A 15361-nucleotide genomic window follows, 5' to 3' on the forward strand; every position below is an offset into this window, starting at 1 on the left:
TTCCAGGAATCTGAAAATCTATAATAAACTGTTCATTACAGTCACCCTACAGTTATAGCACACTAGAAGTTATTCCTCCCATCTATACTCCCTAATTCTACACGATCAGCTTTTTTAGTTCCTATACGTGGGTGATAACACACAGTATTTTTCTGTCCAGACCTACTTCACTTAACATGTCCTCCAAGTTCATCCATGTCACTGCAAACTATAGAATTTTGGTTTTTTACTAAGTAGTATTTCATTATGTATATATATCCCATTTTATTTATCCATTCATTTGCTGATGATTCCTATTATTCCAATTACTTAGATTGATTCCATATCTTGACTGCTGTGAATAGAGCTGTAATAAACATGGGAGTGCATCAATGAGTCTTTGTATGACAGATCTTCTGAAGCTGTGTATGCCTGAGGACATTCTTATCATGTCCTAACATTTAAATTCTATGTTCTGTCCTCCAATACATTAAAAACATTAATGACTTCTTGAAGCAAAGATTCATGTTGTGATGTCTCACATTAGTCTGATTCTGGCTCAAACTCTGTGGTGGATCTGCATTTTCTCTATGGAAGTCTTTAAGATTTTGTCTTTCGTTGGCTTAGGTAAAGGGTTCATGACCAAGAACCCAAAAGCAAATGCAACAAGAACAAAAACAAATAGATGGGACCTAATTAAACGAAAAAGCTTCTGCACAGCTAATGAAATAATCAGAGTAAATAGACAACCCACAGAATGGGAAACATATTCGCAAACTATGCATCCAACAAAGGACTAAAAACCAGAATCTCTAAGAAACTTAAATCATCAAGAAAAAAAATAAGTAATCCCATCACAAAAGGGGCAAAGGACATGACCAGCCGATTCTCAAAAGAAGGTATGCAAATGGCTAACAAACATATGAAAAAATATTCAACACCACTGATTATCAGAGAAATGCAAATCAAAACTACAGTGTAAAACCACCTTATTCCTGCAAGAATGGCCATAATTAAAAATTTAAAAATAAAAGATGCTGGCATGGATGTGGTGAAAAGGGAACACTTTTACACTACTGGTGGGAATGCAAACTAGTACAACCACCATGGAGAACAGAATGGAGATTCCTTTAAGAACTAAAAGTAGCCGGGCGCGGTGGCTCAAGCCTGTAATCCTAGCACTTTGGGAGGCCGAGGTGGGTGGATCACGAGGTCGAGAGATCGAGACCATTCTGGTCAACATGGTGAAACCCCGTCTCTACTAAAAATACAAAAAATTAGCTGGGCATGGTGGCACGTGCCTGTAATCCCAACTACTCAGGAGGCTGAGGCAGGAGAACTGCTTGAACCCAGGAGGTGGAGGTTGCGGTGAGCCGAGATCGTGCCATTGCACTCCAGCCTGGGTAACAAGAGCGAAAACTCCGTCTCAAAAAAAAAAAAAAAGAACTAAAAGTAGAACTACAATTCAATCCAGCAATCCCACTACTGGGTATCTATCCAAAAGAAAAGAGTCATTATATGAAAAAGTCACTTGCATATACATGCTTACAGCAACACAATTTACAACTGCAAAAATATGGAACCAGCCTAAATGTTTGTCCATCAACCAACGAGCAGATGAAGTGGGGGGTATGTATATATACACCCACATACCATGAAATACCACTCAGCCATAAAAAGGAACAAAATAATGGCATTTGCACCAATCTGGATGGAATTGAAGACCATTATTTTAAGTGAAGTAATTTAGGAATGGAAAACCAAATATCCTATGTTCTCACTTAATAAGCTAAGCTATGAGAACACAAAGGCATAAGGATGATATAATCGGGCTGGATGCGGTGGCTCATGCCTATAATCTCAGCACTTTAAGAGGCCGAAGTGGCGAATCACTTGAGGTCAGGAGTTCAAGACCAGCCTGGCCAACATGGTGAAACCATGTCTATCAAAAATACAAAAATTAGCCAGGCATGGTGGCGGGCACCTGTAATCCCAGCCACTTGGGAGGCTGAGGCACAAGAATGGTTTGAACCTGGGAGGTGGAGGTTGCAGTAAGCTGAAATTGTACCACTGCACTCCAGCCTGGGCAATAGAGCAAGACTCAGTCTCAGAAAAAAAAAAAAAAAAAAGATATAATCAACTTTGAGGACTTTGGGGTAAGGGTGGGAGGGGGGTGATTAAAATACTATACATTGGGTACAGTGTACACTGCTCAGGTGGCAAGTGCACCAAAAAATTTCCGAAATCACCACTAAAGAACTTATCCATGTAACCCAAAGCCACCTCTTCCCCAACAACTACTGAAATAAAATATAAAAATAAAAAAGATTTTCTTTGATTATAATGTATCTAGGTGTGGGTTTTCCTTATTGTTCCCAATTGAGACTCCATGTGAATGCTCTCAAACTGAAGCCTTTCAATTTTCTCTTAATTCTTGGAAATTTATCCTCCATTATGTAAAAAATTACTTATTTCATTTCAAGACTTTTAAAAATTGAAAAAAAATTTTGAGAGACAGGATCGCACTATGTTGCCCAGGCTAGAGTGCAGTAACTATTCACAGGCCTGATCAATGCACACTACAGGCATGAACGCCTGGCCTTAAGCAATCTTCCTGAGTAGCCAAGTTTCCCTTCATGATTCTTAGTTGTGTTCTACTATTACTTCTATCCTCTATACTTCTTGGCTTTTCTGACGCCTTCTGAGAGAATTCCTAATTCTAATCTTCCAACTCACTAATTCTTTAGCCACCTCCCTTCTACTTTTTAACCCGTCACTACCTTGTAGCTATTATACTTTCTATAATTAATATACTTTTGGGTTTTGTTGCTTTTTTTTGAGATGGAGTCTTGCTCTGTCACCCAGGCTGGATTGCAGTGATACAATCTCGGCTCACTGCAACCTCCACCTCCTGGGTTCAAGCAATTCTCCTGCCTCAGCCTCCCGAGTAGCTGGGACTACAGGTGTGTGCCACCACACCTGGCTAATTTTTTGTATTTTTAGTAGAGACGAGGTTTCACCATGTTGGCCAGGATGGTCTCGATCTCCTGACCTCATGATCTGCCTGCCTCAGCCTGTCACTATGAACAAACGAAAATCTTATTCTAAAAAAAAAAGTTCAAGTAACCCACTTAGAGGCAGGAAAATGAAAACACAAAAAATAGGACAGAAAAAAACTGAAATGGCCAACTTAAGGCCTAACATTATACATAATTACATAAAAGAAAACAGTTAAAAACTCTAAAAGAAATTGGTATAGAAGAAAAAATCGTATGCTACATGCAGTCTACAAGAAATTCACTTGAAATATAATGATATAGGTAGGGTGAAAACAGAAGAATAAAAAATATATAATGCAAACATTTAAAAAAGTAGAATGGCTATAGTGTGAAATAAAGTAGACTTCAGGGCAAAGAAAACTAACAAGAACAGAAGGACATTACATAATGATAAAAGGGTCAATCCACCAAAAAGACACAGCAGTCCTAAGTATGTACCAAATAACAAAACTGTAAAACATGTTAAACAAAAATTAATAGAACTGAAAGGAGACACAGACAATTCCACAATTACAGTTGGAAATTTCAACACTACTCTTTCAACTGTTGACAGAAGAACCTGACAGAAAATCAGCAAGGAAATACAAGCACTTGACAACGCCATCAATCAACAATTTTATCTACATTTATGGAACACTTCACCCAACAGCAGAACACATTTAAGCAGCCACAGAATACACAACAAGATAGACCACCATATCCTGGGCTATAAATCTCAACAAATTTAAAAGACCACAATGAGATACCACTACACACCTATTAGAATGGCTAAAATAAAAAATAAAAGAGGCTGGGCACACTGGCTCACCCCTGTAATCCCAGCACTTTGGAAGGCAAAGGCAGGTGGATTACCTGAGGTCAGGAGTTCAAGACCAGCCTGGCCAACATGGTGAAACCCCATCTCTACTAAAAACACGAAAAAGAAAAAAAAAAAATTAGCCAGGCATGGTGGCGTGTGCCTGTAATCCCAGCTACTCTGGATGCTGAGGCAGGAGAATCGCTTGAACCTGGGAGGCAGAGGTTGCAGTTAGCTGAGATCGTGCCATTGCAATTGAGCTTGAGCAACAGAGTGAGATTCCATCTCCAAAAATAAATTAATATATAAATAAGACAAGATAAAATGCTGGTGGGAATGCAGAGAAAATGAATCTCTCATACACTGATAATAGAAATGTAAAATTTACTCTAGGCCGGGCGCGGTGGCTCACGCCTGTAATCCCAGCACTTTGGGAGGCCGAGGCGGGTGGATCACGAGGTCAAGAGATCGAGACCATCTCGGTCAACATGGTGAAACCCCGTCTCTACTAAAAATACAAAAAATTAGCTGGGCATGGTGGCACGTGCCTGTAATCCCAGCTACTCAGGAGGCTGAGGCAGGAGAATTGCCTGAACCCAGGGGGCGGAGGTTGCGGTGAGCCGAGATCGCGCCATTGCACTCCAGCCTGGGTAACAAGAGCGAAACTCCGTCTCAAAAAAAAAAAAAAAAAAAAAAAAATTTACTCTAAAATTTAAACAGTGGCAGTTTATTTATTTATTTATTTTAAAGAAAGGTCTCACTCTGTTGCCCAGATTGAGTACCATGGCATGATTACAGTTCATTGCAGCCTTGACCTCCCAGACTCAAGCAATCCTCCCATTTCAGCCTCCCAAATAGCCAGGACTACAGGTACGCACCATGACACCTGGCTAATTTATTTACATTTTTGTAGAGGGAGGGTCTATGTTGCCTAGGGGGTTTCAAACTCCTGAGCTCAAGAGATCTCCCATCTTGACCTCTCAAAGTGTTGGGATTACAGGTGTGAGCCATCAGGCCGGGCTGGCAGTTTCCTAAAAAATTAAAAACTTAACATATGACCCAGCAATCACGCTCCTAGTCATGTATCACAGAGAAATGAAAACTCACATTCTCATAAGAAACTGCATACAATTGGCCAGGTGCAGCGGCTCACACCTGTAATTCCAGCACTTTGGGAGGCTAAGGGGGGCAGACTGCCTGAGGTCAGGAGTTTGAGACCAATGTAGCCAACACAGTGAAACCCCGTCTCTACTAAAAAATAAAAAAAAAAAATTGCAGGTGTACACCTGTAATCCCAGCTGTCAAGTCCAACTGGCAGACTCAACCACATGACAGATGAAAGACATACACTGACAAGGCTTGCAAGTCAGTGCAGCCAGGGGACCTCTGCCAGAGTCAGCAGCAGCCATGATAGGCTGACAATCCTCCCATTTATTTAGTTCCGATTAAATGACAAAGGTCTCAAGTAAACACCACATTGCTGAGCCCCTGAGTAGAGAGCCTGCTGATCAAAGGTCAGTCTTAAGATCATGTGAGTAAACAAGCTATTTAGATAAACTCCTCAATATTCCCTTGTTATTTGCGTTTTGCTATTAGCTCAAGGTAAGAGGATTAGGCTGCCTTCAGCCATAACTCTCTTCCAAGGCTTTTGCAAAACCTTCTAGCCTTCCAAGGTTTGCGTTTTCTATAATTTCTTGCACCATTCTGACCGATCTCCTACACCCAGATACTTAGGAGGCTGAGGCAGGTGAACTGCTTGAACCAGGAAGGCAGAGGTTACAGTGAGCTGAGATTGTGCCAGTGCACTCCAGCCCAGGGGACAGAGTAAGACTCTGTCTCAAAAAAAAAAAAAAAAAAAAAAAAATCCCTGCATACAAATGCCACAGCAAACTATGCTAAATCCATGCCATAAAATACCACTCGGCAATAAAAGGAATGAACTACTCACACACAACAACATGGATGTGTATCAAGGAAATGATACTGAGTGAAAACAAGACAATCTCAAAAGGCCATGCACTGTAGGATTCTATTTATACATCATCCTATTTAGAATGAGTAGAAGAGATCAGTGGTTCCTAGGGTCGGGAAGGAGATGGATGTGACTACAAAGGGATGGCATGAGGGAGATCTTTGTGCTGATGGAACCATTCTGTATTTTGTGGTTATAGCAATAAAATGACATAGAACTATACACATTGTACCAACTTCCTAGTTTTAATTTTGTACTACAGTTCTGTGAAATGTAAGTACTAGGGTGAAGGGTGTTATACTATACTATCACTGCAAGTTAAAAACATACATATCTAACAGCCTAGCAGTGTTTTGCTTTGTTTTGTTTAAATCCATCTACTTCTCCTTAGAAAAGTAATGATATGAACCACATTGACTTTATCTTCTGGATACTATGATTGGACTGAGTGGGAAGAGATAGGGAAAACCAACCCACAAGTGAGACTGAGCCAATCAGGCTATGTTCAGTATTTGAACTGAATGACAGAGAGCAGCCATCCACGAAGAGCTCTGCAGCTAAAAAGTCCTGTGACAACAGGATCAAAACTGGTTCCCAGCAATTCATGAGGCAAGGAGCAAAAACCGTGAGGATCTTGTCTAATGCCTAATGAGAGCTTAGGGATATTTTGGAGGTGAATGGATTTCCTCTTCTTGCAGCCATCAACCCTGACTAAAATGTGTGCTTGAAAAAGAGATAAAAAGGTAACAAAGACTTGTCTGCAGCATAATTTGCTATGGTCCTTTCCCCATGCTCCTGAAGTTTAAGACAGCTGTCATTTAACAATCTAATTGTTCATCTCATCTCACTTGACCTGACTGCTGAAGTCAGTGAGACTAGAGTTTGAGAGGGAGAAGGCAGCAAACCAGATGTCTACTAAGAATGGCAGCACAATGAGCCCAGGTATATTGGATACTACAAGTGGCGTACCCAAACTATTGCCTCCACCCAGAGGGCTCCAATGCCAAGTGTAGGGACCTGGAATTTAGGAATTAGAAGGAAGATCCTCCTGAATACAAGTTAACAAATAATCTGGAGGTTGGGATTCACTCATTCATCTCTAAATCTTTACGTATGGTGGGTGGAGGTACGGGATGTGCAAAGGGATACTGATCTTTCAGGATCAAGGTTGAGGGACCCCACCTACTGACTTAGGCTCAGCCAAGAGCCCCACCATAGCAACATCAATTACTTTTGGCCCGATGGGAAGTAAACTGAAAAGGTCACATGTAGGCCACCATCTCCTCACCTCCGGGGCTGATCTCCACTTCCAGTCTCCCGTCTCAGAACCCTAGCACAGTGCAGAGTAGAAAAGACACCAACATCAGACTGCCTGGGTTCCAGTACTGCTTCTGCCATCTCCTGCTGTTTGACCGCTCTGTGCCTCAGTTTCCTCACTTGTAAAAAGGAAATTACAGTATGCATCTCATACGACCTGGCATTGGTGAGGTGATGATCACTGGCATTACAAGATCTTAGCTCTATTTTCTGTGTCCACTTCATTGGGTGGTTGTTACTGGAATACACGAGAAGTCAACTGAAAAAAAGCTGAAGCAATCCAAATGCTTTTGGTGTTTTTAATTGCTTTTGCTAATTTAAGAACAGAACCATCACAGCCACTCAGCTCTATAACCCATCCAGCCCAAGACTGTTCTAGTTGTGGGGCCAAGAGTAGACAGGTCTTTCTACCTCAGTGACCTCAAAGCACAAGGATATCTCCATAGGGCATCAACATGCGCCTGTCATCCAAGAATTTAAGACCCTCCTGATCCTTCCAAATTTTCTACCAATAGTATCATCTTCTGAGGTTATAAATTCCAGGTCTTCTATGAAATAGGTAAAGCTTCCTTTTGTATTTCAAGAAATACAGTTTGCAAAGGGAACTGGAAAATATGACTCCAGGCCTCAACTACTTCATCTGTTACCCTATCCAAGGTGTAAAACAATCCATGTTCTCACAGCTCCCCTTCTTCAGTTGTGGAGTTCTTCAAGGTGGACAGACCATACCTCAGGAAGTCATCCACTGCAAGCATACTAGAAATTACCATAAAGGCAGGTCAGCTTGTTAGTTTTTCTTTGTCCCCAGCATACACTGAGCCAACAACTTAAGTCATGAATGGCTTGTTAGGGCTCTGTCTGTCCTAAATGATTCCTAAAAGCTTCACGTAGCTCATATAGTCTTACTGTCCTCTGCTCTTTTGGTGTGATACGATCCTACCTGTAAAGCTATCAAACCCCTGTGTCCTGGATGCCTCCTCCAGATTTCAAACCTTCCTCAAGTTTACTAAATACTTCCTGAATTTAAGAAATTTCAGAAAGTCACCAGCTAATGCAAAAAATAGCCTAATTCTGTGTGAATCCCTGTTGAGATCAGCTTTTCAGGTCGGGGAGGGAAGGTATGATGTTTAGGTTACCCTCTCCTATCACACACATCCCTCTGCCCGCAGTATCCTGACCTACCTTGCCTGAGACTCCAAGACACTATGCACTCCCTTCTGGCTGCCACTAAGACTGGCCAGGAAGGCTCCCAGATTGAACACAGGTGGGCTGGTAAAGATACATACTGTACTATGGGTCAGAACTATGGACTATAAGCCATGTTGTAGGCCCTTCCTGCCTACAGAAAAGGACACTGAATAGAGTTACACTTACGTTGCCTAATTTATTACCTTAACTGGAAACATTCTAAATGTGGGAGCCTGTTCTGGAGGATAGCTTCAAAACCAAATATAAAACTATCTTTGCACACAAGTGTTATGAAGAGATAAGCAGGGGCTCAGAGCTCCATCTTCTGTGACCACTTCTCCAGGGACTGCCATCTACAGGGCTCACTGGTATCAACAGTCCTGCATAGTAGAGTCACTGTCGATCATCTTCCCACTTCTAAGCAGGAAGACAAAAAGTCTCATGAAATAGAAACAAAAACACTGAAGCATGGCCTTCATCGTCCTGATGCCACAAGTTTCCTGGGATGGCCAAGATACTACCTTAGCTTGTTGTCCCTGCTTCACCTCCAGAGACCAGAGACACAGGATTTTCAGGAGTTGGGGTTTCTTTGACTTGGCAAATTCTTCTCTTTATCTCCAACTGAATCACTAGTTCCTTGGGTGGTAGAGCAGAGACCTAAGCCCAAACCACAGGGCTTCCTGGCACATCCTTCAAGCCACTTCCTTTGCTGTTCCATTCCTCTTCTTCAGCCTATCTGAACCTGCGGATTCTAAACTGCCCAAAGCATGGTAAAAGAGACAAAGGGGCCAGGTTTCACCTGGCAACCACCGCTACGAACATCTAGAGTAAGTCAAAGAGGCTGAAAAATGACAGCCTAGTTCTCTTTGCCTGTACTAACAAAAACCAGAAGTTTTCAGGTGTCAGCAAGCTACTCAGCATCTGGCATGGTTTCTAAGGTGGAGTTGCATGGGGAACAGTCTCCCATGGCTGCTCAGCGAAGGCAACAGTGATGTCCAAAACAAGCCCTTCTGGCTCTTAACCACCAGTTGGCAGGCCAGGATGACTCCAATCTTTAGCAAAGGGCTTTCCATTCTAAATCACGAAGCCCAGAAGTCTCAGACCACATGGATGTCTCCTCTCAACTGGGCACAGAGGGTAGCACACACCTCCAAAAGGAAACACCTTCATTATGCAGCAGGCGGTCCAATACTGACGTTTGGGTCAAACCACAGCTTAAGCAGGGGAAAAAGTGCCTCTGATCCATGCACAGCCAGATCTGCTGAGGAGGCTGGGGAGCCCAGGAACCAGATTTGCAGATCCTGAACGATGGTGCTTCCCTTGCTGGCGCCATATCAACTAACCTAACGGTTTCTATGAAGACTCAACAGCCCAACTCTGAAGACAGTTGGCGGAGAGGCAAAAATAACTGTCTTAAAGAGGTCTTCAGACACGTGGACAACTCAGCAGGACCACACATGTGCCCAAGGCACACCATGAGACAGCCATCACCAACTTGGTAAGGAGGACATATCACATGGCATCTTCAGGGTGCTGGAGGCAGGCGCTGTGGCAGGAGAGGTAGTGAAGAAGGGTCAAAGCTTTGACAGGTTATCATCACATTCAGACCCTTTAACCCAATTATTCCAACTCCTGAGAATTTATTTTAAAAAAGTAATTCTCAAAAGGAAAAAAGCTATATATACAAGGACATGTGTTCTAGCTGCCAAGTAGTTAACAGAACATGGATTCTAGAGTCAGCGATTCAGCTTTCCACTTTTTAAGGCAAGTGCCTATGTTCTCTGAGCCTCCTTTTCCTCGCCTGTAAGAAGTAGATGACAGCATCTACTTTCCAGGGTCACTATGAGGATTAAATGAAATAATCCACATAAAGCACTTCAGTGTAGTATGTGCTCAACTACAAAGGTCCCTTTTTATTATTACTATGCATAAGGACAGAAAAGATAGGCAGAAATAGGAAATAGGTGAGTTATAAAGGGCAACAGAAGGAAAGATTTCCATGACTGTTCTGACACTATCGATTATGAGGTCTTAGACGTGTAGGTGTGTGGAGGATACCATCAATGTTGAGCCCTGCAGCCTAAGAGTAAGGAACCAAGTAGAGAGGGTGGCTTTTTTCACCAAGGCTTTCCCCACTTTTCTAAATTTCACCCTCGGTAAACTCCTAAGAGGTCTCTGAGAATGCAGTAAGAAAGGGAAGGCCAGGCAAGGTAGCTCATGCCTATAATTGCAACACTTTGGGAGGTGAAGGCAGGAGAACTGCTTGAGCCCAGTAGTTGAAGACCAGCCTGGGCAACTTAGCCCTTCTCTACAAAAATTTTTTTTTAATTAGGTGAGCATAGTGATGCATGCCTTTACTCCCAGTTACTCAGGAGGCAAAAGTCACAGACTGCTTGAGCCCAAGAGGTTGACGCTCCAGTGAGCCACAATCACACCACTGTACTCCAGCCTAGGTGACAGAGTAAAACACTCTACTAAAAAAAAAGAAGAAAAAAAAAAATGGAGGAAAGATGGAAGGCACATGAGGAAAGAAATGAAGAAGAGTTTGACAATCAAAACCTCATGATTTCAATTCCAGCACTTTGGGAGGCTGAGATGGGAGGACTGCTGGAGCCCAGGAGTTCCAGACTAGCCTGGGCAATATAGTAAAACCCCATCTCAATAAGAAACAAAAACCAAACCTCATGGGTTCCTTTGCCCAAAGGCAGGGCTGTGCACAGATGATCACTCTATTCTGATTATGAATACAACTTAGAGTGAGCCAGCTCACTCACTGCAGCCTGCTGCAAGGCTACAATGAGGCCCATTACCATAGGCCTCCAGCTAGAAGTGCTGCCTGCCAGGCTGACAAGGTCCTGGTATGGCCAACAGGACAGAGACGAGAGAGATCTTATAACCACAGGCAGGGAGTCCATTTCCTGGACTCTGATGCAGGGCACAACAGTCTCTGTCCTCTTCCTCCCTGCAGCTTCTCAGCTGTGAGGAGTACACAATACTCCATTCCCATAAAGGAAACATATAGCAAATACCAATCAGCGTCAGAAACAAAACAGATAATTGCTTGTACAGTTCTTAGAGAAGTCTAGTTGGTGCTCACTTTTCAAATTCATTCCATCCATAAATCCTGCACTATGGAACCCCAAAACAAAAAAGGACTGTTTTTAAAATCCTAACAATACCATTATCACACATTAAAAAGGTTAACAATTCCATAGTATCAACAAATGTCCAGTTTTCAAATTTCCCATTGCCTCATAAATGTCAAAAAATGGGTAGTTTGTTTCTAAGTATTTATAACTTCACATTCCCAAAGCCTGAGGAGATTCTGATTCTGCCACCACAAGAGTCACTGACTTAAGCCAACTTCCTCACTTAACCAGTTAAGAAAACCAAAGCCCAGAGAGGCTAGGTGATTTGCCCAGGATCATAAAGCTGGCTGAAAAGAGATGACCTGACCCATAGTCCAATGCTCTGTCTGGCAGTCTGAACACTGAGTTAACTATTAGAAGCTTTTGAATCAGCAGGAAGCCTTAATCTAATAACAACCCCTTGCTTGTTAGAAAACAATCGCCACCTGACCCCTCCTAGCAATTACACACCCATTTTATTAAGATGAAAACTAATCTCATCATCAGTTACAATCTTTATTCTGATCTTTATTCTGTGCTTCAATTTAGCCACAGAAAAGGCTGATTGTCAATGACCTCTACTCTCTTCTCAACAATAACAAGTTTGCCCAGGCCATGGCAAGCTGAGACTGACCACCTAACACAGGATTTTTCCTTCATTACATGGCAGAATCTGTGTTCTAATTGTGCATCAACATGGCATCAGCAAAGGTGAAGACACCCTAAAAATAGGCCCAAATGGCTTTGTAGGTCACTTCTATCAAACCATCAAGGGAATGATCATTTCTGTACTATAAAATTGTTTTAGAGTACGAGAGGGGAAAAGCACTTCCCAGGTCATTCTACAAAGATTGAATTACCCCTTCTACATAACTAGACAAAAGAAAGCACACCACACACACACAAAAGTAGGGGGCGGAGGGGAAGAAAACTATAGGCCAAAGCCTGAGGAGGTTAATATAGATGCCAAAATCCTAAGTAAAATAAAACAGAATAGACATGCTTTTCTTTTGAAATACTCAGCTTCTTTCTTTTTTCATTTTGTTCTTTTGATAGGGTCTTTTTTTCTTGTATGTAAAATAAAAAGAATAGGACACACTGAAAAAGCCACTGAAACTGGAATTCATATCGTTTGATATAATATTAGGAAACCTATTAAAGTAACTCATCATTTCAACTGATTAAAAGGAAATGTTGGCCAGGCATGGTGGCTGACACCTGTAATCCCAGCACTTTGGGAGGTCGAGGTGGGTAGATCGTTTGAGGTCAGGAGTTCGAGATCAGCCTGGCCAACATGTTAAAACCCTGTCTCTACTAAAAATACAAAAATTAGCCAGGCAGGGCAGCTCAAGCCTACAGTCCCAGCTACTCAGGAGGCTGAGACAGGAGAATCTTCTGAACCTGGGAGGCAGAGGTTACAGTGAGCCAAGATCGTGCCACTGCACTCCAGCCTGAGTGACAGAGTGAGACTGTCTCAAAAGAAAACAAAACTACAGAACAGGCCCATGTGTGTTCAGTACTTTAGAATGTGAGAGCAGTGGATTTTAGATGAGTGGAGGAATGATGAATGGACTCATCCTTACCTCACTTAACATACAAAAGTGAACTCCAAGTGAACTATAAGGAATTAAAGGAAACAAACAAAAGCATTATAAGAAAACACAAAGAAGAGTTTTAGTATGGGATGACAGAAAAGTTCTGGAGATGGATGGTGGTGATAGCTGTACCACAATGTGAATGTGCTCAATGCTACTGAAATGTATGCTTGAAACATGGCTAAAGTAATAAATTGTATGTTATACATGCTTTACCACAATTAAAATCTTAAAAAGAAAAAGGATTACTTTTATATTTTTGTAATAGGGCTAGCTTTCTTAAGACACAAAACTTTGTAGCTATAAAGGAAAATATTCAAAGATTTTACTATATGAGAAATTTAAATGGCTGTATGATCCAGAAATAAGTTAAAAGGCATTCAATGCTTCAATATAAAGAGAAAAAAAAATGAGCCACTAACAGGAATAACATGCATGCAACTTTTACAACAAATAAAAAATTAACATCTGAATATATAAAGCCACTATAACACAAATAAAGAGTAAGACCAACATAAAAGACATACAACTTCATAAGTAATCAGGAAAATGCAGATTAAAACCATTTCATTTTTCACCCAGATTAATAAAGTTAAAACTACTGATTTACACAACGGATAAAAGCATATGGAACAGATATTTTCATCACCATCGGTAGAACTGTAAAGTAGCAAAACTTTTTGAAGGGCAGTTAGTGAGCAGCTGCCCAGATAACAAACGTATACATCCTCTACTTATTCTCTAGGCTAAAGAAATGCTCCAAGAGGTACATAAGAATAATAAGCAAGAGTGTTCATTACAGCATTTTTAAAAATATCAAAAACCAAGATAGAACCCAGTTATCCACCTAACAGGAGGTGGTGAAATACACCTTCATCCATCTACCCAGTGAAATACAGGCCAGCCTCTCGTGGTGGCTCCAGCCTGTAATCCCAGCACTTTGGGAGGCTGAGGTGGGCAGATCACGAGCTCAGGCATTTGAGACTAGCCTGGCCAACATGATGAATCCCCATCTCCACTAAAAATACAAAAAAATTAGCTGGTTGTGTCGGTGCGCACCTGTAATCCCAGCTACTTAGGAGGCTCAGGCAGGAGAATTGCTTGAAACCGGGAGGCAGAGGTCGAAGTGAGGTGAGATCCTGCCACTCTACTCCAGCCTGGGTGACAAGACCAAGACTCAGTCTCAAAAGAGAAAGAAAGAAAAGAAAAAGACATACTAGCCAGCCTCTGAAAAGACATAGACAGGGAAATGTGTCACGACATGATTTATAAAAAAAGGCAAGTTACGTAATAGTCCATACTCTGTGATCCTATATTTGTACAAAATAAATAACATACTTTGTGTAGGAAAAAAAAAATCTGAATGGATCCATAACAAGCTATTAATAGTGAACATCATCTCTAGGAATAGCATCACGGGAAATATTCCCTTTCTAAATTAATTATTTCTATAATGTTTGAATTATTTAAAATAAGCATTATCATTTTTATAATTAAAAAAGAAATAAAAATAAAAACATTTACATCCCTCTGCAAAAAAAAAGGTAGCTATGACCCCAATGAATGTCACGTGTTGATCTCTCTGCAGTATTTTCCCTAAAGAAGAGACAGAAGAGCTTTCAGAATGGCTCAGGAACTATCACCTGCACCCCAGTTCCCAAGCAGGTTGACGTGATGGAAAGGATAGGGACACATAAGGAAGGCCTCAGCTGCACACCAGATACTGAAGGAAAGCACACTCAATACTGGACTCAAACTGTTTTTGGGCCTAACTTCTAATCTTTTTTTTTTTTGAGACAGAGTCTTGCTCTGTCGCCAGGCGCCAGGCTGGAGTGCAATGGCACAATCTCCGCTCACTGCAACCTCCACCTCCTGCGTTCAAGCAATTCTCCTGCCTCAGCCTCCCGAGTAACTGGGACTACAGGCGCGTACCACCACGCCCAGCTAATTTTTGTATTTTTTAGTAGAGACGAGGTTTCACCATGTTGGCCAGGATGGTCTCGATCTCTTGACCTCGTGATCCGCCCACCTCGGCCTCCCAAAGTGCTGGGATTAGGATTACAGGCGTGAGCCACTGCGCCCGGCCCTAACTTCTAATCTTTGAGTGGCTCCTCAGATCACCGTTTTAAGATTAGAAACATCTGACTTGAAAAGGTCACAATGGAAATCAGATCAGCTAAGAAGAACTAATCATGACTTCCTGGATAAGACCTATAAAAACCTAGCTATGGCCGGGCGCGGTGGCTCAAGCCTGTAATCCCAGCACTTTGAGAGGCCGAGGCGGGTGGATCACGAGGTCAAGAGATCGAGACCATCCTGATCAACAT

At 41.9% G+C, this 15361-nt stretch overlaps 1 protein-coding gene across 16 annotated transcripts in view; it reads right to left on the reverse strand.

Moving 5' to 3' along the window:
- The window catches only part of KANSL3 (KAT8 regulatory NSL complex subunit 3), a 69264-nt gene that overhangs the window by 13767 nt on the left and 40136 nt on the right, over nt 1-15361 (reverse strand). For 9 of the 16 annotated variants that reach the window (XM_074403563.1, XM_074403552.1, XM_074403546.1 and 6 more), the window contains one exon: nt 1-14191. This exon is cut by the window's left edge and continues 13767 nt beyond it. In XM_074403563.1, coding sequence (XP_074259664.1) covers nt 13997-14191 — 195 coding nt within the window. In that variant the 3' untranslated portion in view covers nt 1-13996. Of the gene's footprint in view, nt 14631-15361 lie in introns of all 16 variants that reach the window. The other 7 variants (XM_003941272.3, XM_074403580.1, XM_074403573.1 and 4 more) reach the window with 2 other exon arrangements.

This window comes from Saimiri boliviensis, chromosome 1 (assembly GCF_048565385.1).
Source record: "Saimiri boliviensis isolate mSaiBol1 chromosome 1, mSaiBol1.pri, whole genome shotgun sequence".
Classification (NCBI taxonomy): domain Eukaryota; kingdom Metazoa; phylum Chordata; class Mammalia; order Primates; family Cebidae; genus Saimiri; species Saimiri boliviensis.